The 25,058-nt window shown below is 33.9% G+C and overlaps 2 protein-coding genes across 2 annotated transcripts; both read left to right on the top strand.

Annotated features, from left to right (window-relative positions):
* The first annotated feature begins 1,637 nt into the window (after positions 1-1,637).
* On the top strand, positions 1,638-3,874 carry LOC112525595. Its single transcript, XM_025135781.1, has 2 exons — positions 1,638-2,064; positions 3,468-3,874. The coding sequence occupies exons 1-2, from the start codon at positions 1,741-1,743 to the stop codon at positions 3,642-3,644; spliced, it is 501 nt and encodes a 166-aa protein (XP_024991549.1). The 5' UTR covers positions 1,638-1,740; the 3' UTR covers positions 3,645-3,874.
* Positions 3,875-16,709: 12,835 nt separating this feature from the next.
* On the top strand, positions 16,710-19,351 carry LOC112524063 (GDSL esterase/lipase At4g10955). Its single transcript, XM_025133686.1, has 2 exons — positions 16,710-16,869; positions 18,355-19,351. The coding sequence occupies exons 1-2, from the start codon at positions 16,730-16,732 to the stop codon at positions 19,349-19,351; spliced, it is 1,137 nt and encodes a 378-aa protein (XP_024989454.1). The 5' UTR covers positions 16,710-16,729.
* The last annotated feature ends 5,707 nt before the right edge of the window (positions 19,352-25,058 follow it).

The raw sequence follows: 25,058 nt of genomic DNA, 5'->3' as shown, positions 1-25,058 counted from the left end.
TCATCCCCCCCTTCTACAAACTGTTTCTATTCTTGTAGACCCTTACGGGACCAACAAACTATTATCGCAAAAGAAAAAAAATTGAGACGTGATAAGATCAGTGCACCCATTTAATTACGACGTTGACCATAGATATTTGGAAACCAAATTTATAGCAGGAATTAGATGTTGCTCGAGATGGTTATGGCAACCCGAATTAAGGTTCCTGTTGCAAGAAGTCATCGATTCGAGCTTTACTTGTTCAAATATTTTCAATTATAGACAAAAAGTTTGTAGAAAACATGAAAAAAATGAATAATTATGCATCAAAGAGTTGTACGGTACAAACAACAAAAAGACAAGTCAATTTAATGGATTTTTATTAGGTTTGTCCATCGGTTGACATCCATTGGATGTGAAGGGAAACGAGTCGATCCAATCATCCATTGGATGTTGGATTTTGCTAATTGATCCGACCTGATTAACATTGGATAACCGATCCAATCCAATGGATAATTGGATCAGATCGGTTTGGTTTCATCCATTGGATGCTTATTGAATATTCATCAGATATCCAATGGATGATTCGTTGAGATTGGATCCATCTAGTGAGTTAATTCAATTCAATTTTTCAATAATGATACAAATTGATTAATCACTTTTCATATGTGTTAAAACCCACACAATGGAAGTTAAAAATTCAAAGCCTCACATAAAATAAATTCCGATTTAAACAATTTGAAAATAAATTAATTGGATGATAGTTGGATAATGGTTGGATGGACAATTGGATGGTCATCAGATGATTAATTGGATGCTGATCGGTTTGGTTTGGTTCGGTTTTGGTCGGTTCTGTACTGCCATCCGAGAACTGATCGATCCAAATTGGATGTTGAATTTTTCAATCTGATCCAATCTAATTACAATTGGATATTCAATTATGATTGGTCGGTTCTAATTGAATTAATCATTTTCAATTGGATCGGTTGATTTTATGCACGCCCCTAATTTTTATCACTTTTTGGAGGTCTTTCAAAGAAAATCACTTTAATTGTTGATTTTATAAATCTTATTTATTCATAGCCGTAGAAGCGATTTTTTATTCATAGTTTTTTGAAAGGATTGATTATTTGTCGGGCTCGATACCCGTCAAATAAGTCTTTAATTTTTTTTTTCTTTTAAATGGTTCATGTTATGAAATTTTTAAAAAAAATAGAAGGATGTTTCGAAATATTTTGAAAGTCAAAGGACTAAAACCAATTTTTTTACCAAATTTAATTTTCATTAAGAGGTTGTTTACCAAATACTTACCAAGTCACATTCCTTGTAATATTAAATTTTAAGTAATACGTATCAATAAACAGTACTTCATGTATAAAAAATAGGTTTTAAGTGTTTTTGTCAAATACTTTATAATATAATACAAATATTAATTTACTTTTTATGAAAAATATTAAACCAAAGTTACTCTTGATTTGATGGAGTGCAAAGGTTAACAACATTAGAAAATGGGATCCAATCTTTAACAAAAGTGAAACCAAAATGACTTTATATATAATTATTTAGTTTGAGGACCTAATACGTATTTTCATACAACTATAGGGACGAAACTTGTAATTTACTCAAATAAAATATGACCGTTTCTATTTCCCAACGTCACATTGCGGTGCTGGAACTTTTACCAAGCACTTTGAACTTTGAACCTTCAGCATCGAAGAAACCGAAGGAGAAAGATCAGATTCAATCAACAAAAAAGAGACGATGGGAGCAATCATGAAGCTAATCGACGCGATCCTCTTCATTGTCTTCCTCGTAATTGCAATCGTAGCTCCACTTTTCGATGCTCAAACCTGTCTTTCTTCCAATATCTTCCCGGACGTCCTGGTACACCTCAATACCTGGTACACCCACGAATATGGAGATTACTTGGTCTCTGAAAAACCCCATTTCTTTGTTGGTCTTGTTTGGCTCGAGCTTCTTTTCGCTTGGCCCCTCTCGATCGCTTCGCTCTATGGTATTGTTGCTGGGAAATCTTGGTTGCGCACCACCTGTTTGATGTATGGCGTCTCCACTCTGACTGCTATGGTATTCTTAACTTCTCCCTCTTCGTTTTTCCCAGTTTGATCTATTAAAATATGGAAAATTTTCCACTTTGAATCTAGTATCATTTATATTCTTATACACCGGCTAGATCCAATCTCCTGGTCCCTGCGGAAAGGAAAATGAATTTCGCGGATTTAGGGTTATAAGAGTATAAGACTGTGAGAACACATCCATGATTGGTGGCGATATGAACTTGGGGATGATGTTTGTAAGTGTGATCTCATCACAATGCGGTAGTTGGTGCATTTTACTATAAAACTCAGTGGCCTAAGTAGTTGTTTGGATGAGCATTTGGTGCTTAATCAAAATCTAGATGAATTTGGGTGGAAATTAATTATAACTATGTCACCTTGTTGGTGTTGATGGTTGAATTGATCTTTTCTCCTCTAAATTAGAAATAATCATTGCTTACTTTAATGGTTATAATGTGCTATATATGTGAATCATGATGGTTGGGTGAGCTCCTGTGAAGCTCACAAATACTCGATGTAAGAGAGCATCCATTTTCCGATCAATCAACATCTGGTTAGAAGGCAAACAACACTAAGTTTAGCATTAAGTCAAGTGGAAGAAGAAAGATTTTATTTTATATTAGTCGTTCTTATCTATAGATATAGGAGGCATATAAGAGAAGACCCTGGTGATTACAGAGGTTGGCCATGGGGCTGAAAGATGTTGCCCAGACACATTCCCAGTTTGGGTATGGATGCCGGAAACAACTGCTCTACTCTTTGGAGTAGAAGGCAGCTCTACGTACATCTCACCCCCGAGTCCCTATAGAGCGTGTTTTATAAGCGGAGGACACTAGACAAAACTGGATGGGCATGAGTGTGGTAGGTGGATGAGAGAATTGTTGAAGGTTTTATGGTTTAAATTTGGCATGAGAAGTTTGTTCCATCTCACTGTTTTTTGTTCTACCTATTTTGGTGGGACAGAAAAATTGCATTTTTGTCTCACTCAGTCATGTCCTGTCGCAGTCTAATTGTCGCACCAAATGTTGACAACAGGTTTTAGTTCTTCAGTTCATGTACTTTGGGATATAGGCCCTTTTCAAGTATCACACATTCATTGCTTCCCTTTTAGGAACGTCGTTAGCTATACCTCTTTTGTTATTGACCTTGCTATTGGCTATTTCATATTCAGTAATATGCCTTGTTTAACCAAAGGGTCATTGGCCCCGTGCTACCTGGTTTACTGGTATAACCCAACTTTCCAGGAGGTCAAGGATTCAAATCAAGGAGTGTGCATGAGTATTTGCCGTATATAAATATTATGTACTTAAAAAAATGTTGTATTTATATCAATTATAGTACACAAATGACAAGAGAATATGAGTGATTACAGAAGGGAGCGACCAATAATTCAATCTTTTCATTTTCTTTTAGGTTGCAATACTATCAGAACTTGTGGGATCTGGAAAAGCATCAGAAAAGCTATTGAAGCTGTACTTTCCCTTCATGGGTTTTTCTGTATTAGCAATCTTGCGTGGTCTGCTACCGCATTCGCAAAAGTCAAAGGCGATTGGCACACGACCGGCACTGATCAGGAAAAAGAGAGCTTGAATGGTCTTGTACCAACTTCAGCAATCATTGGTCAGTTCTCTCTAATTTTAAATCTGCTGGTGATCTACATGAGACTTCTGTTTTAAGTTTTGTGCCATTTATATCACCACATTCGTGTTATGAACCATGCCCATCTATAACTTAGTTCCAAGTGATCATGTTTTTATATTGTTGTAACTGGTGATATAAATTATGATTTTCACATTATGTTTGATGCATTTATGTTTTCATTCCGGTTGTTACAGTCAACACAAGTTTTGACTTCTTTCTCGTGCTGATTAATCTTGATATTGTCACTTGTTAACTTGAAATTGTAATATCTATATGGTTTATGGGATTCTGAACAGAATATGTGGAACCCATCAGATTTCTCTTCAAAAGAGCCATTGAGGAGAGGTTCCAACATATATTGAATTAGGAACGTCCGAATATACTCAATGCGAGACTCCAACATGCCCATCTAATAGAGGCTAGATGGGCAAAGATGACGTAGACTGTCGGGTCCCAAGCACATATGTCCTAGAGTTAGACCATGGCTCTGATTCCATGACTGGCACCCCAGTTAATTATTCTCCAAAAGAGTCCTTGAGGAGAGAAGAGAGATTCCAATATGTATTAAAGTAGAAAGGTCCAAGCATAGCTGATGAGAGACTCTAACACTTTAAACTCATAAGTATGATGTTGCCGCTTCATCAAGATCATGGGCAGTTTAGGAAATCATATCCCAAATAATTCGGGATAAAAGCCATTTCACAACTTAAGTTTCAATAACATGTTCATCAAAAAAGGCTTCATGAGAATCTTAAGCCATCTAGGGACTTGAAAAATGTGATGTATCTTGAACCCAAGCAAAATTGGAACATCCCGGGTTACCAGTAGATCCCAATATTTTTAGTGGTCAAGGGTTTAAGCCTCACCAAAGGTCAGGAGCATGTCTTCATGTGTGAGTTTTGCCGTTTACAAATATTATATACTGAGGTTCACATTTCTTGTCAACATACTTTATAAGTTAGGGGCGTTTGATACTTAAAATTGTAGCCAACGTGCTCATTATTAAGTCGAGGATTGTTAGTCATTTGTACCATGCTCGAGTTGATACAAAGTCATGGTTTGCATTAAGGCAATAGTAGAAGGTAGTAAAGTGTAACTTTTGCTTCATATTGTAGTTAGTTGGCGCCAAATTTATTCATAAAGTTGGTTTATACCTCTTCTTTTTCTAAAAAGACCCAAGAAAATGGATAGTAATTCCTATAACGTCGCAAATTATGTTATTTGATCTGTTTTGGGAAAATAGCACTTTTCTATGCATTATTGATACCGCTAGTGTTGGTGATTCTTATTTTTTAGAAAAACAGTGAAAAATTGTCAACGTCAGTGTTTATTCTTGAAAAAATAGTTGAATGAGGGGTCTCGGGTTTGACTTTAGGCACTAGCCGCACCTTACCCCTGGGACACATGAGTTACCCCTTCTATGATGGTTGTGCGACCAGTACAGTGAAAACGCTCTAGATGGTGGTGTCATACTTTTTTGGTAGAACGTTAGACTGGTTTCTTTGATTAGATTGACATGGTGATACCACTTGAAATAACTGAGATTCTTTTGACTAAAAGTAGACAAACAAAATCACTCGGTTTCTTAGTAAAAAATCAATCATAGCATTGCCACACAAACTATACCAGCTTGAAATTGATCTAATTACACGGACTACAGATGGAGCCATTCTTACTGACTCCATCTGTTGGTGGGTGAAACACGGAGGCTACAAGTTGAGATATTCTTTCCAATTTCAAGTATCAGAATGAATCTTTTTTCTCTTATTACTCTTACCAACGTAAGGCGAGGTGGGCGTTTTCCCGAGCTCCAAAGAACGACAATGCCTCCATAGTCGAAGCTGAAACCACTCTTTTTGCATCAAACAAAGGCGTATCGCGTCCTCAAGCGTAAGCATAGAGATGACCACAATCACCATGTCCAATGGAAGTTCAGAAAACACCATCATCTAAATCAGTAGTTCTATACAACCACATGCATACAATAGCTCAGTGATTCTTTCTGGTAAATCAACAGAAAGAAAAACCAGATTCTACCTCTCAATCTTTAAATTTCCAAAAAAATGGAAATTTATGAGCAAGAAGGAGGTCATATGAACAAGACAAATGAGGCAAAGTCAAGCATGGTTTATATGGACAATGAATGAGTCATTAGTGTAGCATTGCTTAAAATGAAGGAATTCTCCATGAATGACAAGTACAACAAAAACAAATAAATAATGTGAACAAGAGGTTGTTGTAATCTTTTATTAATCAAATCATTCAATTAATAATAAAATCATAAATCAAATATCTGATATATTACTAGAAGTATATTTGCACAATGCAGCGAGATACATCTTCATTTTAATTTTTCGTTTTATTTTTTGTTTCTGTTGATATATAATTCGGTTTATGTGGTTTTGATAAATATAATGTTTTTACTTTTGAAGATATCATAAATTTTTTTAAAAAATATATCGATATTAATATTAAATTAAATATTTAAAAATTCTCGTTTTGTTACAATTTTTTTAATTCAATTTTTATTATAATTTAATTTAGGTCTAATAACGAAACAATTTATTTTTGGCTTAACAATATCATTTTTATAAAGATAATGATTTTGTTAGAACATAAAGATTATCATAATTATATTTTAAATTTTTTATATTTAAAATGAGATGTTTATCCTGGATTTGATTATGTTTATCTGCGGTTAGTTATATGAATTAAAAAATGAAGCTTTAATAAGTTGTACTTAAGTACAATTTACTTGTAATCTTAAATTTTAAGTAATACGCATTAATAAACAGTACTTCACGTATAAAAAAATGGTTTTTAAGAGTTTTTGTCAAATGCTTTATGATAAGTAATATGAGTTTTTTTAATTTCATATAAATATATATTAATTCAAAAAGATGCATCGATGTTTTCTTTGTTGAGTTTTTTTAATTTCATATGAATATATATTAAAATAATTACTTAATTTCATATAAAGCAGTTTAGAAAGGTTGTAAGTATGGGTGTTCATGGGTTGGGTTGATCGGATTGAAGATATATGAACAACACAACCCAATAGTTGCGGTTTGAAAAAATCTTAACCCAACCCAACCCAACACGAAAATAACCCAACCGAAAAATCTTAACCCAACCCAAGCAGTTTAGAAGGTTGTAAGTATCTGAATGTACTTTAAGCAACTTTTAAAATACAATATTTCAAACTGAAATTCTTATTTACAAAAATAAAAAGATTACAGGAGATAAATATCTCACGAAGATCTCAAATAAGATTGCAATGAAAAAGTTTGACAATTTGAATCTTGTTGACGATTAACATATATTTGTTTCATAATTTGAATCTTAATGAAAAAGGGCTTTTGGCATAGCGATATCGTAGTCTTTGGTCTCTTAGAAGGTCATGGGTTCAAACCTCACCAAATGTGATAAGGGTGTGTGGGTTTATTTGTTGCATTTCCCATATATAAATATTATATAACTCAAACCCTATATTTGTTTTACAATTTGAATCTTAATAAAAAAAAGTTTCACATGTAAAAAAGTTTGACATTGTGAACCGAATACACATGAAACAAACACATTGTGAAACAAATATATTTTCGTCAATACATTAAATCTTAGCCTTAAGTGAGAAAACAAAAACATATGAAACAATATCTTAAGGTAAAATTTAGGTTACCACAATGTATTTACTTCTCACTTGAGTTGCAAATACAAACCTAATATTTGTTACAAACTGTACAAACCAATTCAAGTCATGCAATCAGTTGTTTCACATGTTCAGTTCTTGTGTGTCTGTATTTGTATGTGTGTTTCCGTATGAAACGTATATTGTTTTTTCTTCCACATGTTGGCACAGAAAACACTCTTAAAAGTTTCATATATAAAACGAAACTGTATGACACTACATGTTTCATATGTGTTCTACTGACATATGTTATAAAAAAATTCATATAATATCTCGTTAAGCTTTTATATCACCAAAACACGATAATATAATGTAACGGAACTGTTATACATCCATTCAGTTCCTTTGTTATTTTATTTCGTACAACCAAACATATTCCATCAATTTTGATTGGGTTTCTTTAGTCACTTCCTAAACGCAATCAACTTTGAGGTTGAAACTACTGATATACGCAAACCCGTCTTCAGGTTTCGTAACAGAGAATTGCATATATAGGAGGACGAAGCAAACCAACCCACCTGTCAGAATTGGAACGATCGAAGAAAAGAAAGAGGATCGAGTTGCGGGCCCATAGGACATCATTTAGGACATGACGAGAACCTTCGTATGCTTACGCATTTTAAGTTTTGATTCTTTCTAGGAAAAGCACCTTTCACGTTGGCTGAAAAAGAAAACAAAAAGGGTTTTCGTCGAATTCGTATATCTTGACGAGCTTTTCACTAAAGTTTATAGGTAGACATCAACAATCATTTCATACGGTTTTTGATTTGATAGAAACATGACGGCAGATAATGATACAGATGTCAAGATACGTTACATCTTAAACATATAATTGTACCTGAGCCTTTTGCTTCAAATATACTTTTTTGAAATTACATCAATGGACATGAATTAAATGCATTTTCCATTTTGTATTTTAGTTGACATTCAAATTAGGTCACAAATCATAAAAATGGACCTAAAATAGATGTATGTGGTAGTAGGTCTACATCGGTATATATAATATATCTAAGGGTTTTTGTTTATTTATTTGTTAAAATCTATTAAGAGACAACCTCTGAATTGTTAAGAGGTGAATTTTGTTTGACAAAAAAAAATCTGTCTCTTAATAGTTCTATAACTCATTGAATGATTTTGTATCATGTGTCTCCCTTAACCATTCAGCACCATATTGTAAATGATTACCAAACAATTATATTACATTTTCTACTATATAGTGAGAGCCTCTTAATCATTTCGATTACTTAATCATTCTGCACCAAAAATTCAGCAACTGTCAAACAATCCCTTAAAATGATTAAAAGACTCTTATAATATAGTGTTAAATGAAATATAATTGTTCGGTAATTATTCATAATGGAATTAGGATGCTGAATGGTTAAGGGAAACCCAAGAGACAAAATCATTTAGGGTGCGTTTGGTTTGCGGGAATGTTTTTGAGGGATTTGGATTCCCTTGAGGGATTTGGATTGGATTGGATTTGAAATCCATTCCTCTGTTTGGTTTGTAGGATTTGGTTTTTAATACTTCGTATAATTTTTTTAACCTAATCTGTGTTCATGAGATTTCAACCTAATCTGTCAAAATTGAAGGATTTAACCTAATCTGTATTCATGTATATTCAACCTAATCTGTCAAAATTGAAGGATTTAACCTAATCTGTGTTCATGTATATTCAACCTAATCTGTCAAAATTGAAGGATTTAACCTAATATGTGTTCATAGTTTAGAGAGAAATCCAAAAGGGAAAAATGATTTACCTGTTGACGATAGGCGACGGAGACGAGAGGCGACTGTTGACGAAGGGCGGCGAAGACGAAGGGCGACGGCGGTGGCAACGGAGACGAAGGGCGACGGCGGTGGCAACGGAGACGAAGGGCGACGGCGACGGTGAGCAACGGAGACGAAGGGCGACGGCGGTGGCAACGGAGACGAAGGGCGACGACGACGGTGGCAACGGAGACGAAGGGCGACGGCGACGGTGGCAACGGAGACGAAGGGCGACGATGGTGGCAACAGAGACGGAGGAGACGACGATGTAATCTGTGATGAAGGGCAAGAATGAAGGATGAAGGAGACAGCGATGAATTCGGGCAAGAATGAAATCCCACGGGAATGGATTTCAAATCCCGTGTATTTTCAAAGGATTCTCAAATCCAGTGTTGGTGGGATTTTAAATGAATCCCGGGATTTTAAATCCGACCATTTCTACAAACCAAACGCAGGATTGGAATGGATTTCAAATCCAAATCCCTCCAAATCCTGCAAACCAAACGCGCCCTTTAGAGAATTTTAGAATCATTAAGAGGTAAAAAAGATTCTATTGTCAAACAAGATTCACCTTTTATCGATTCAGATGTTGCCTCTTAATGGAACTATTAAAAGGTAAACAAACAACCCCTAAACCTTAATTTCATTCTTTTATAAACATATTAATTTTTTTATAAAGAAAGTATATTAATATAATTTTATAAAAAACAATATATTAATATAAATTTTATTTTTCTTAAATTGGTTTATAAAATTTTGTGAATGGTATATATGAATCATAAATATGGTTTTAATTAATGTATGTGTTGACAATTTGACTTTGATTAAAGTTTCAAACCAAACATAACAATTTGAGGATTTAAAATTATTATCATCAATTTTGTTCATTTAGGGGCCATATGTAAAAAGCTAATTGGATAAATTTCACAAATTTATTCGGTTTACTATATATGATTGTTTGGTAATAACTTAATGATATAAAAAATGACTTATTTCATAAGCTTATAGGGAAAGCTTTATGTAGAAAGTTAAGTTTTTTGTTTTTGATGAATCTGCCCCTCCCAATTAATATAAAACGTTCATTCCATTTATGAAAAAACTCTCCCAAATAAAAAATTTCTCAGTTTATACACACAAAATAATCCACACAAACAGCGTTATCTATACAAGATTTAATGGAAAACCAACCAAATAGCTCCCAAGTGTTTATTAAGTAAGTATGACGATGACCAAGAACCTTATCCACTAAAGGATATGACAGTTACCAAAAATCTTATCCGGTAAATGAGGGTGTTGAGAACCCAATTAGGGGCTTATCGGGTAAGAAATATTTACCAACAATTTTACTATGTATTTCTGACGGTCGGGTTAAATCTTACCTGATAAGATAAGGGAGGGTGATGACTCTTATGAGGTTAATGTTTTATAAATGATCCTTTAGAAATATTTCGTTAAGTAACATTAGAATATTTTTACACGATATTTGTATTCGATTTATTTAACAAAGTCATAAACCATTTGGAACATGTTTTTTATTTTACGAGTTTATTGAAAAATCCAGTTTGATAAGTCATTAGGTACCTTATAGGCTAAGAACATCTCCAACAGATTCTTTAAAATAAAGATTTTGGGGATTTTTGCTACAACAGATTCCTCAAAACCTTTTCGAAATTGGAGAAAGATGATGAAATTCTCCAAATTTGAACTCTCCAAAAATGATTACTTGTAATTGTTTTTATTCTTTCTGAGAATCTTTTAAATGAATAACAGAGAGAGAATATTTTATGAAAGGTATTGAATATTTTAATTAGGGCTATTCATTGGTTGAAAACTATTGGACGTGAGAGGAACTAAACCGATCCAATCATCCAGTGGATGTTGGATTTTGCCAACCGATCCGAATTGATCCGATTAACATTGGATAACCGATCTAATCCAATCCAATAGATGATTGGATCGGTTCGGTTTGGTTCCATCCATTGGATACCCAATGGATGATCCGTTGGGATTTGATCCATCAAGTGTCTTAGTTCAATCCAATTCTCTAACAATGATACAAAATAATTAATCACTTTTAATATGTGTTAAAACCAACAAAAGGGGAGTTAAAAATTCAAACCCTTGCATAAAATAAATTCTGATTTATTGAAAATAAATTAATTGGATGATAGTTGGATGGATAACTGGATGGTCATCAGATAATTGGATGGACAACAAATTTTTGTTTTGGTCGGTTCTGGACTGCCATCTGAGAACCAACCGATCCAAATTAAATGTTGAAATTTTCAATCCGGTCCGATCCGATTACAATTTGATATCCAATTATGGTCGGTCGGTTCTAATTGGGTCAGTCGGTTCCAATTGGATCGGTTGATTTTCTGTACACCTCTAATTTTAATGATATAATTCATATTATACTATTCAGAATAGAGAAGTTGTTAGATATGATATAAATTTTATCTGAAGATTTTTACTTTTGATTCTCTATTTTGAAAAATCCATCGAAGATGCTCTAACTAGGTAGTGTTTCATAAGCTCCATTTTTTTTACGTTTCAATTATGCCCGTAATTATTACTAATTATTCTGAATTATTTTTAATTATTATTATTTTATACATTTGGTGGTCAAAAATCAGATATTATTATTTTATACATTTGGTGGTCAAAAATCAGATACAACAATTATAGAAAGTTTTTATAGGTTATATAAAAATTAAAATCATATATTTCTTTTGCTACATAATAATAAAACTTTAATAAATGATTTTAACTTTTAATTACTAATAAAAACCATCATCACCACCTCCACATTCGACACCCCCATATCCCCACAGTTATGGTTCCCATGCCATCACCACCAGTATCATCGCCTACCCCTTGGTGTTGCCACCGCCACGGTTTCCATCATCACCATGCACCACCACTTGCACCACCGGCACCCCATTCTCACCATGTTGCTGCCACAAACCGTGTGCCACTACCACCCGCACCGCTGGTGCTACCGCCAACGCACCTAACAACGTGTGAAAAACATATATACAAATATATATAATCAATAAAAATTCAAAAATACATGTGTAACTGATACGTATAAAGTTTCATATAAAAAAAATACAAAATTAGACTTGATACATGTAAAGTTGATTATAAATGTATTTGTATATGTGGATAGTTTATTATACACTGTGGCAAAAAATCGGTCCCGCGTCAGATCGGACCGAGCCCAAACACTTTTCATGTAATCGGTCTTGGTCCCGACCAAAAAACCAATGCTTGGTTAAGGTACTTTGTAACTGGTTTATGAGAACCGCTCCTGATCTGGGGCCGGGTCCAAATCTGTCCTATGTATTTTTTTTTAAAATGTGATCTTTTACATTTTTTTTGAAGTTCTTTAAAAAAAATAAGAAAATGTTATTCTAGTACACTTGAAAATATGTAACTGGGTCAATTAAATACACGTTCAAATACGTTTTTTTTGTTAGAATAAGAGCCGAAATCACGAATTGTAACAAAAATTGTGAATGTTTGTGAGTTGGTATATTTCCTCATACACCATATGACTTATGTATAGCGCATAGAGGGTAAATGGGACAAAAAATAGTCAAAAATGGGGGAAAACGGTCATATGGCTTTTGGGTATCAGTAATAAAACGGTAATATTTTTGAAAACTTGGGTAGGTCCCAAGCTGAGCCTTCTTTTTGGACGAAAACTGTAACCAGTCCCGGACCGTCGGTCCCAAACCGTTCCCAGTTGATCTCAGGTGGGGGCAGGCCCATTTGGTCATCTCTACTGTGAACACAATCAGCCTTAGACCTGAAAATAGTCATAGGCCTAGCCCTTACCCGAGCCAAGTGATGACCAAACCGGCTCGGAACCGCTGAAGGATCGGAACCGGGACTGGCAAAGGCCCGGCCCGGCCCGTGACCAATTATAGGACCGCCAACCGGGACCAGTTATGGTGTTGCAGGGTTTTGAAGGACCGGCCCGACCGGGACCAGGACCGGTTATGGCCCTGAGCCAGTTTTTAAAAAGTAGCCGTTTTTTTTAAATATAGACGTTATATGACCGTTTATGACTGTTTATAGGTCTTTTTTGTCTTCTAAATCCTATATATAAGTGTCATGATTGAAAATTTTATATACCAACTTACAAAACGCAAAAAACGTTCACAATTCTCGGTTTTAATTATAATAAAACACATTTTTATTTATTTGAGTGACCAAATTACAAATTTTATCATGTATTAAAAAAATTTATCACTAAAAAAATTTGAATTTTTTTTTGGTCGGGACCGGGACCAGGACCGGCTAACCATTAACCAGTTATAGAAATGCTTAACCGGACTTAATATTTTCGACCGAGACCGGTTATGACTGGCACTATTGATCCCCGAGACCGGTAAGGCCCAGCCCGACCCAACCCGGGACCGGTTTTAGGCCATCACTGCTCGAGCCCAAGCCAAAAAGTCCAATCCTGTTAGGCCCAATCCCAATTAAGACTGTTACAAGGCCTTTTCTAGTTAGGCCCAGTATTCTGTCTTTAAGGCCCAATATTATCATTTTTTATATATTTTATTTCATGTAATCTATACTGATAAACTAATTCACACATACAACTTTATTCATATAAAACTTAATAGAAAACCAAACAAACAACCCTTAAAGCCAATTAACTAAAAATCAAGTTAATGAATCTAGATTGTTTTTTTTTTTTTGCATAAAAAAATAGTAATTAAAATTGGATTATTTAAATGCACTAAAGTGTTCAGTAGCTGTTATGTCCCAAAATTGACAATTTTACCCATAATAATAGAAGGTCAGACCATTTAGACATATAATCTTGAATGAGATTTTAACGAGAACCGTGACTTCTAAGCCTATTCAAGAAAAAATGGCTTCTTATTGAAGAGGTAATTAATTTTATTTAATAATTAAGAAGTAGAATTAAATTCAGACATTTACTTTAAAGAATGAACACTGAGTTTAAACACAAACCCTGTAAAAGCATCTCAACAGACTCCCCAAAATAAAGAAAATAGAGATTTTGGGAATGTTTTTTGCTATAACAAATTCTCCAAAATGAAAAAGGTAGAAGAGTAGTATAAAAATCACTAAATTTGGAGAATACCCCAAAAATGATTAGAGCATATCCGACAGATTTTTCAAAATATAGAATGAAACTTCATGCTAAAACAAAAATACATTCAACTCCAACAGATTCTCCATTTTTGAGATTACAACATTGATTATCTATACTACCTTATAAACCAGATTTATCAAAAGTCTTAAAAATAATTTTTAATGCACAAAGTACTATACATTTATGCACAAAGTCTTAAAAGCAATTCATAATGCATTAAGTACTACTACTTTATGCATTCAGTCTTAAAATCTCTTAATCTACAATTAAAATAACATATAGTACAAGTTACCAATGCACATTATTATTTTTTCTTTTCCTGTTCCCAAAATATTTTTGACATTTTTTCACTCATGCCTTCACCCTCTCGTACCTCTATGTCTTCTCTCCATCTTCCAAGGTGAGATTTAAACTGATATTTACCATGAGTTAAAAGTTCTCTCATTCATCTACTATTCAATTGCTCTAGAACTCTCAGTCTCGCTCTCGATCTCTTGATTCTTGCTCTTGGTGTAAACCGAACACATTTGTGGAGTCGTTTAAATATGTTGGATTTTAAACTGTCATATAATTTTTTTTCATCGATAGACTGTAATTGGAACCGTAACTTTTATTTATTCAAATTGTATTAATATGTAAAGACCAAGTGTAACTTATATCATTCTTTTTTGCGTCGCCCTATCTTGCTGGAGGCAGATTTCGAAAAAAAGTTGTTTCTTAGTTCGTTAAATCTTCTCTAATAAAACCAGTAAAACTTCAAAATCGTTAAAATTCACGGCTCCCGCCGCATTGCGCAGATACACAACTAATATTATTAAAGTATTTCTTTCATCTAATAAAATATTATTTCTCTCTCATTTTAATCATTTTTGGGGTATTCTCTAAATTTGGAGATTTTTACAATCCATTTCTTACTTTCTTCATTTTGGAGAATCTGATAGACCAAAATCATGTTTAAAATCTCCAAAATATTTATTTTATTCATTTTGGAGAATACTTTTTTACAATAAGAGAAAAAAAAATTATTTAATATATCCACCGATATGAAACTTTAATATTTAGAGAGAGAAAATAATATTTTATTATATAAAAAAATATTTAATAATGTAATTAATGTTGTAATATTCGAAATGAAAAATTTGTTAGAATTAAATGCATTTTTATTTTAGAGATTTTGAAGAAATTTTAGAGAATCTGTTGGAGATGATGTAATTAATACAAACCAATCTTACCGTCCATCTAGTCTAATGAATATTTTTCTTCATAAATATCTTGATTATTTTCTAATTTAAAGTGTTAATCATAATAAATAAAATCTGATTATTTTCTATAAATATCCAAATTATAATAAATAAACACGTTAACCACAAGGATTGTACTTGATTGGTTTGAGCTTGAGCTCCAAAGGTCAAAAGTGTCTGAAGATCCTGTGTTTAAATCGAAGGAGGAATAAAAATCTTTTGTGACCAAATAGATTCAAATACGGTGACTCTGTAATATCCACAAAACAGATGTTCGTTCTAAAATTAGTCGGTTGGCATGACGGATTATATATCTAGATTAGTAAAAAAAACACTTTATCGTTCGTAGGAAATTTGTATTTAGTAGTGATGATCAAATCGTCCCGGCCCGGCCCGGGACCGGTAAGGACCGACTGGGACCGGTTATGGATTTGAGGTGTTTCATGGGACCGAGACTGACTGGGACTAGGACCGGTTATGGACCGGCCAGGCTCGGCCCGATTTTTAAAAAATATAACTATTTTTTTTAAAAAATGTAGCCGTTTTTGGCCCCTTTTTATATTTTTGTTTTCTAAACACTATATACAAGTGTCTTGGTTGAGAGATTTACATACCAAGTTCTCAATTCATAAAAAACGTAAAAAAACGTTTACAATTATAGGTTTCTCGCTATATTTTATAAGACAATGTAATTTTAATTATAATAAAACGCATTTTTAAAGTGTATTTGAGTGACTCAATTACAAATTTTACAATGTATTAAAAATATATATCATTAAAAAAATAAAAATAAAAAAAATGATCGAGACTGGTTGGCCCGGTTACAATAAAGTTTAATCGAGCTCAACTTTTTCGAGCGAGACCGAGACTGGTTGTGACCGATTATGAGAAATTTTGGTATCGATTTTTGTCCATTATTATTTAGGAGGCAAGGAGCATATTCTTTGTGGGCTTTGAGTAGAAGTGGAAAAGTCAAAACACAAAATACGACCGTTGGAGACACTCCAATTTTTCAAAAAACAATTCGATAATGTCATCGAATCATATACTCCTAAAAAGCCATTAACAAAGCTTCATTATGCATTAAAGCAGAAACCCTATCTATCGTCTTCTCCATTCCACCTCCTCTTTTCTCTCTTGATTTCAACCTTCAGTTGTGATCAACAAACACCAGCTAGATCTGAAACCGCCAACAATGTCGAATCAGAAATTGGTTCAGAGAGAAACAGAGATTGAAGATCAGAACAATCGGTTACATCATCCGTATGCGTTCCATGTATCTGGTCCTCGCAAAGTTTCTGTCCCAAATTGGCGAGATCTCATCAATTCAAGTTGGTTAGTTTCTCGATTCAACTTAATTTTTTTTGTATTCATTAGTTGATCAATCTGTTTTCGTTTCTCTGATTTGTGGTAATTGAGATGTTTCTGTCACTGAAATCGACATTGATTGGAAAATGTATGTGAATTTTTGAGGATTATGTTAGGGTTTGTGTGTAACTTTAGAGGTTAATCTAGAAGATTACTTGAATATTGTGATGCATAAACATAGAATCGTCTGCTATTTGTTGTTTTCCCCTTCGTTTAGTATTATTGTTCTGTAGAAGATCGTTAGGTCCTGTTTGCAAGTTAATTTGAACATCATATTCGACTTTTGTGGTTCAAATTAGGGTTTTAACTTGAAAATAGACATTGCTTACTCTGTTTATGTCTAGAATTGAAATCATTAGAATAGAAGCATTTTGGAGGTATAGAAACCTATAAGATTATGCAACTTTATCAATGAAAGTACTAGGCATGCATGAACAAACCGAAACCAAATGAACTAGTATATCCACTCAAAACTAGGATCTGAGGTGAGATGTATGCAGATTTGTTATCTACCCAAAAGACCCCATAAGGTGGATCAGCTATCTCTGTTTATGGTAGTACTTGAAATGCATCTCTAATCAAAAGCGGATTTTTAACCGGCTTTGGAGTTTGAAGGTTAACCAAGATGACATGACCATAAAGCTCAGAAACAATAGTTTCGAAAGCAAAATTGAAGTCTAGGAAAGGTACTGAGGAGAAGCATATAACAGTGGTAGAAGATTGTTTCCTGTGGAATTAGTTTCTGGACCTAAAGCTATATTGACCAAACTGGTTTCATGTATATGGAGAAAAGCTAAAGGGTTTTAAGTACTATTTGGTCACTTCCTTCAAGTTTTGAATTTTCATTTGGTGCATCTTGTGATGATATACGTAGAGGGGGACCCCACAATGGATATATTTATGAACATCTGAAGTTTAGTTTGTAGCTATGATCGTGATCACCAAGTGGATCTTTCGTACTTCAGATTTCTTTGTGGTTTTTCTCCTGTGCAACGGGAAGTTTCTTGAGTTCGTATTATTGCTAGAAACAGCTTAATGAGAAAGTGTATCTGATAGTGATTCCGTATGCAGTTAAATTATGGCCTCTTACTATAGTCCTGGCTTTTTGTCATGTACTTGTAGTTGTCGGTATTGTGCTTTATGTTTCCTTGTTTGTTTGACATATTTACCTCACATATGTCCCCGATGAATTCTTTACTTACCGTATCTGTTGCATGTTTGCATACACTCACCTGTAGCTTGCTCGCTTGTTTCTTTTAATTTCCCTTTTTTTGCAAATCGGGTGGTCTTCTTGGAGACAGTCTCTCTACCCATTGGCGACTTGGGGTATAGGCGGGTAGAAGCAAGAACTATGTACATCCCACCCCCAAACCCTATCTTGACGTGGGATTGATTGGATATGATTGATTCCGTTAGCAAAGCATAATGAAATAATACTTTTCATGTGTATAGGAAAGATGGAAACTACAAGAGGACTGTCATTGCCTGTTTTATCCAAGCAGTTTACTTGCTAGAACTCGATCGACAAGAAAAAAGAACCGAGGAAAACGCTCTAGCTCCAAAATGGTTCATACCCTTTAAATACAAACTTTCACGGACTTTAATTGACGAAAGAGATGGATCTATATATGGTGCTATTCTAGAGTGGGATAGATCAGCAGCATTATCGGATTTCATCCTCATTAGACCAAGCGGTGCACCTCGTGCAGTTTTAGCTCTAAGAGGAACACTTCTAAAAGGCCCGACTCTTAGGCGTGATATAGAAGACGATCTCAGGTTTCTAGCATGGGAAAGTTTGAAAGGTTCCGTGAGGTTTAATGGAGCGTTAGAAGCTCTGAAATCGCTTGCTGATGCTTATGGAAGTCATAATGTTGCTGTTGCTGGCCACTCGTTAGGGGCAGGATTCGCACTTCAGATCGGCAAAGCGTTAGCAAAAAACGGGCTTTTCATCGAGACCCATTTGTTCAATCCACCATCCGTTTCGCTTGCTATGAGTTTGAAAAATGTGGGCGAAAAAGCGGTCGTTGTTTGGCAGAAAGTCAAGTCAATGCTGCCTTCTAATGCTGTTACTGCCACTGATACTGATACTAATACCGGTGTTGCTTCTAATAATGTAGTAGCATTTAACAAATGGGTGCCTCATTTGTATGTCAACAATAGTGATTACATATGCTGCTATTATACTGATCCAGCTGGTGGTGGGGAAAGTGGTGGTGCCGCCAGTGAAAAGGAGAACGTGAGGCCGCTGTCGGCCGCCAACGGACAAGTTGCGGCGAAGCTTTTTGTGTTGTCGAAAGGGAAGCAGAAGTTCATGGAAGCACATGGATTAGAGCAATGGTGGTCAGATGATTTGGAACTTGAATTGGCTTTGCAAAATAGTAAGCTTATTAGCAAGCAATTGAAGTCATTGTATAGCCTCCCTCCTACCTCCGCCACAAACCGCCGATGACCGCTATCTGAACCACCAATGACCGCCGTTGGTGCTTGATTGAACTTAAAAAAGAAATGGTTGATTGAATATATATGTGTATTGATTCAAATAAAAAAATGTTGATTGTATCAGGCTGGAGATTTGTTTTCCCTTACTGATCAAAAGACCGAAAATCTGTTTGATCTATTGGTGCCTGACGAGATCTGTTGGTCAAAACGTTCGTTGCCAACATTCTAGGGTCCGTTCGTTTGTTTTTTAGTAATCGGTTTAATGAGTTTAATGGTTTATTTGCTCGTTCATGAACCACTGTGTTTTTTACTTTATTTTTACATGATTGTTAGAATGACTGAATTGGATAAGCTATGATCTATATAATGTCCATGTTAAGCCATCTTATTGCTTACTCCAAAACAGTTTTTATTGAGCCAAAATCATCAAGTTCTTAAAGGGTGTGTTTGGTACATTGGACAGGGACAAGACAGAACAGGACAGAGATCCCTGTCCCATGCTTGGCATGAATTTTATGTGGAACAGACAAAAACATAGTTGAACAAAGTGGAACAGGCTTGTTCCACCCCTGCCCCATGAAACAGGGTGGAATAAGGTGGAACAGATTTATATTTTACCTATCTCAAAATAAAACTTAATTATCTTTTAAAACATCAAATAGGTCTCTTTTTTACATTTTATTCATTCTTTAAATTCTATTTATAGTATTGAACTTTCATTTTACTGTTCTCAAAATATTATTTTTATACGGTTTTTATATTTTTATTTAATTTATGTAATTTATGTAATTTATTATACATTAATAATAAAAAATAATGTAGAAAAGAGATAAAAATAAAAATAGAAAACTTTATAAACTTTTTATTTGGTGTCATTTAATTGTTTTGATGAAAACTTCAAATGATATATTTTGTTATAAAAAATAATTATTCTATTATAATTTAATAAATTACATAAATTAATTAAAATAAACAACTCATCAGGGGTAAATTGGTCATTTTACTTGTTCTGTTTTGTCCAGTTTGATCTTACCAAATGTTGAATAGTTGTTCTATCATATTCTATCCTGTCCTGTCTTGTCTGGACACCAAACACACCCGAAGTGGCTATTTTACAACTTGCTAAATGCACTTTTTATATCAAAACGTGATTTTGGTTGGCCAATTTACAAGCTATCAAGGACATTTCGTAAGCCACAAAGGGCATTTCGCAAACCGATTCCTCCTGAATCATGTTTAATTCAGAAAAGTACATTTCACAAGTTGCGAAATCGGCATTTGTGATATCTTGACCATTTTAGTCAACTTTTGGACGATTTCCGTATCTGATTTGTATATGCAAACACCAAAGGAAAATGTTTTCATATTTCTATCGAGGTCAGTTTACATATCGGTTTTGAATCTTCCAACACGTAATGACCTAATTGTATGAGCGGAAAATGGTGTCATCAATGGAAATATATAGAACGAGCGAGATTACCATGAAATATTTACTCATAGTCATCCGTTGTGTAGACATGTTAAGCCGAATGACTCTTTTCTCCTACATCCGTTCCTCCAAGAATTCATTTCGAGATTTTTTTTCACTATCTAAACGATACAGAACTAATAAAACAATTGATTGATTTTGTATATGGAAGAGCGGGAATATATGTTAAATTTAAACCGTTATAACTTTTGATCTGTATAAAATTATGGGTCCCACAAGCCGGTCAACTAAAAAGCTTGGGGTCAAAATCCATCGTTAAGCCACAGGAACTAATACGATAGGTCATATACAGTAGATATAATCAATACGTATCAAACATATACCCACAGTAGAAGTACTTCAATACCACATTATAAGTATAGTAGGTAGACTTGAGATTGCGTGAGACCAGTATTTTTTCATGAAACCCGCGATTTTTTTACACTTGAAACTTCACAGCAAAATGTATTTGTGATTGTCGAAAACGTTAGGGGACAAACATGGAGAAAAAATTTGTGATTTTTAAGTCGTTTCCATTTTCGAAAAGCTTCTACTATTTTCTTTTTATAAAAAAAATACTAATATACTCGGTTAATTGTATTTGTGAAAAAAATATAAACTGACTGTTCAAAATTGATTTCTGCATCGTATATGTTCGCCCACTAATCTTAACGAGCCGACTCGATCTAGACCCATCCATTTTTCTTTTCATATTTTAACAAGTCAAGTTTAACGGGTCATTTTGTCCATAAACAACTCTGATATGAAGTTGGAGTTAACAACATTCATGTAAATAACCACAAGGGTGGTGCCTGATTGGTTTGAGCTTGACTCCAAAGGTCAAAAGTATCAGGAGGTCCCAGGTTCAAATCCAAGGAGGAATAAAAATCCCCTTGTGGCTACGGAGGTTCAAATGCGGTGACTTCGGGCTATCTGCAAAGCAGGTGATCGTCCTGAGATTAGTCGGCTCGCATAACAGGTTGGATATCCAAGTTAATAAAAAAACATTCATGTAAACATGTTCCACACCTATTTGGGGACCTCAGATGAGCAGGGTTTCATGGAATCAAAATACGTTGTCCCATAATTTACTGTTCTCTTCCTATCCCATCAATTACTTTATTTTATATAATATTGGGGTTGTTTACCAAACGCTTACCAAGTCACATTATCTTACTGGATAAATATGATAGAGACCAATAATCTTACCCAATAAGAGCGAGACAAGGACCCAGAGTGTCTTACCCGGTAAGTGAGAGTGACGACTCTTACCACGGTGAGCGCAATTGTTGCATACGATGTCATTTTGGTGGACTAAATTCTTACCCGATACGTAAATATGATAGTGTTACATTTTACCAGTAAGCGCTTATCGAGTAAGTGTTTGGTAAATGGCCCCTCATAAAGATATCGAATTTTTTAAAGATGACATATTTTCTTCCAATTATTTCTTTTGCTTAGACATATGGAAGAAACTTTGTAGCTAAACATATCAAAGGTCCAAACATAACCAGAATGGTGGTGTCTGATTGGTTTGAGTTTGGCTCCAAAGGTCAAAAGTATTAGGAGGTCACAGGTTCAAATCCAAGGAAGAATAAAAATCCCCTTGTGTCCACGAAGGTTGAAATACAATAACTCCAAGTTTTCTATAAAACAAGTGATCGTCTTGAGATTAGTCAGTTCGCATAACGGTTGAATATCCAAGTTAATAATTTTTTTTTTCAAACATGTGGCAATGGTTTCACATCCAATAATTATGTCATCTCCATTGTAGGCCAAGAAAATGAAGAAAAAGAAGGCCAATTATATGGGTTCCAACTTCAAAAGTCAAAGTCAAAGTCAAATTCAAGATAACAATAGAAAAAGGGCCCCAAATGGCAGGATCACAAGGTGCTTGCCACATGGAAAGGAAAGACATACCATACAACAATGAGATAAGAGAGATATATTACTCATTATCTTCACTTATCAGGTAAAACTCTAAGTCCTTGTCTTCGTTCTTACTAAATAAGATTATTAGTTTTTGCTATATTCATCAGTAAGGTAATGTAACTTGATAAGCACTTACTGGTTAAGTGTTTGGTAAACGACCCCTTAGTCATGATCTAAATGTATATATATCTAAACATTATATTGTTAAAGAAAATAACTAGTTATTTCTAAAAGTTAAAAAGGAGTATCGAAAAGGCTGACCCCGAAATCCGATGCACTGGAATTGGTCAGTTAAACAAGCTCGGGTTCATAAATACGAGGTGATCACATGTCAAGTGTACATTCACACTGAAAATAAAACGGAACAAACGTTATGCATCTGAGAAGGATTTGTTTCACAGACAATCGATAATTAACTTAAGAAAGAACACTATTAATTCAATTTTGTAATTATATGTTATTCTTTTATATAACATGTACTAAAGGTTATATTCATGCAAGTGTGAAGTTTTTATAAATTGCCTAAATTTACGCCTAACAACGTTATATATGAATATACGGTCCCAGTGGCGGATCCAGGAAATTAATGAGGTGGGGGTACGTTGGATGGAACTTTGGGAGGGAAGCATATCCATATGGGTTTGGGGGAAACTATGTAAAACGAGAGTGAAAATAGAAAATTTAAGCTGGTAAACAAACGTTTTTGATCTTTGACTGGAGGGTTTTCCCCCAATCCTTAAGAACTGAATCCGCCCCTGTATGGTCCCAACCGTTATTATTTTGTCTCATATGCACCAAACCATCTCCATTTTGAACCAAGAAAAAGGAGAAAAGAAACTTAAGTTTCACGAAATACATACATACATACATACATACATTCATACATACATACAAACATACATACATTCATACATGCATACATACATACACACACACACATATATATATATATATATAGATATAGGTAAAGATTCAAATGAGAATCTCGAAAATTTTAGAAAAGGGAGAAGTAATTTCAACCACTAGTTTAAAATTTCTATTTCTAGGTATTTTTTCACTAATTAAGATAACAATTGAAAAACTCAGGTATCCTAATTTATCTTCTATTTTTTATTACATTTTTCAGATATTGATAATCAACGAGTTTATTCAATTTTCCATCTTGAAATTATTAGCGATTTTACAATCTACAAATCAAATTAGATCTCATTTGCCTAAACCTCATATGTGAACACGAATATAGATACTCTTCATTGGTCATTAGAAATGCAACCAAACATAAAAGATCTTAACAAATCAATAACAGACGGTGATAATTAGATGTATGTTGGCTCATATGTGAACATGTTAATCCTAATATATATATATTCACATGTGAATCTTAATTATAACTTCTACATGAATCAATTTAAAACTTATAACCGAGATTCTGAATCTGTTTAAGATTCATATGTAAACATGTAAATGATAACAAAGATTCACAAATGAATCATAATATATATTCACATGTGAATTTTAATTATAACTTGTACATGAACCAAACAATTTATAGTCGAGATTTTGAATCAGTTTAAGATTCATATGTGAATATATATATATATATGTGTATTTTTTTTTGTGTGTGTCATCATGAATCTTAAATGAAGAAAATGAAATTCTATTTTTTGATATAATTTATTAAAATAAAATATTGATTATATTTTAGATAATTTAATTTAAAAGAAAATAGGTATTTTTTTTAAAGTGGGTAAATATTTAAAAAATTGAGTGGTTTGGTGATGTGATTTAGTTATATAAAAGTTCAAAATACTCACTCAATTTTCTCTTAAAATCTTAATTATTGAACGATTTCATCTGATGATTGAGATCTCTTCTCACATTCTTAAAACTTTGGGATTCTCATTTAAACTTTCCCATATATATATATAGACTTGGGATCATATGAGACCAATGATTTTTCGTGAGACCTGTAAGACCAATTCTCATTCCTTGGATTAGATTTACAATCGTCAGATCTAAACATTCATAAACGCTACGAGATTTCTCAATAATTACAAAATTGCCACCTTGCAACTTTAGACCATTAGATCATTAGATTATAAAGTTGATCAATGAACATAAATTGGTCTTACGGGTCTCACGAAAAACCCTTGGTCTCACGTGAACCCAACCCTATATATATATATATATATATATATATATATATATATATATATATATATATATGTGTGTGTGTGTGTGCGCACGCACGTATGCGCGCACGTGTGTGTCTCAGTGTGTGTGCATGTATACGCACGTACATGCACGTACAAGTGAA

Source organism: Cynara cardunculus, assembly GCF_001531365.2.
Source record: "Cynara cardunculus var. scolymus isolate 2C chromosome LG 13, CcrdV1, whole genome shotgun sequence".
In the NCBI taxonomy this organism is placed as follows: domain Eukaryota; kingdom Viridiplantae; phylum Streptophyta; class Magnoliopsida; order Asterales; family Asteraceae; genus Cynara; species Cynara cardunculus.
This window is presented reverse-complemented; position numbering and strand designations above follow the sequence as displayed.

Excerpts from the sequence above, each read along its gene's own strand:
- LOC112525595 (XM_025135781.1), top strand. The coding sequence starts at position 1,741 with ATGGGAGCAATCATGAAGCTAATCGACGCGATCCTCTTCATTGTCTTC. Across the intron at positions 2,065-3,467 it reads TCTCCACTCTGACTGCTATG|GTTGCAATACTATCAGAACT; the intron begins GTATTCTTAACT and ends ATTTTCTTTTAG.
- LOC112524063 (XM_025133686.1), top strand. The coding sequence starts at position 16,730 with ATGTCGAATCAGAAATTGGTTCAGAGAGAAACAGAGATTGAAGATCAG. Across the intron at positions 16,870-18,354 it reads GATCTCATCAATTCAAGTTG|GAAAGATGGAAACTACAAGA; the intron begins GTTAGTTTCTCG and ends TCATGTGTATAG.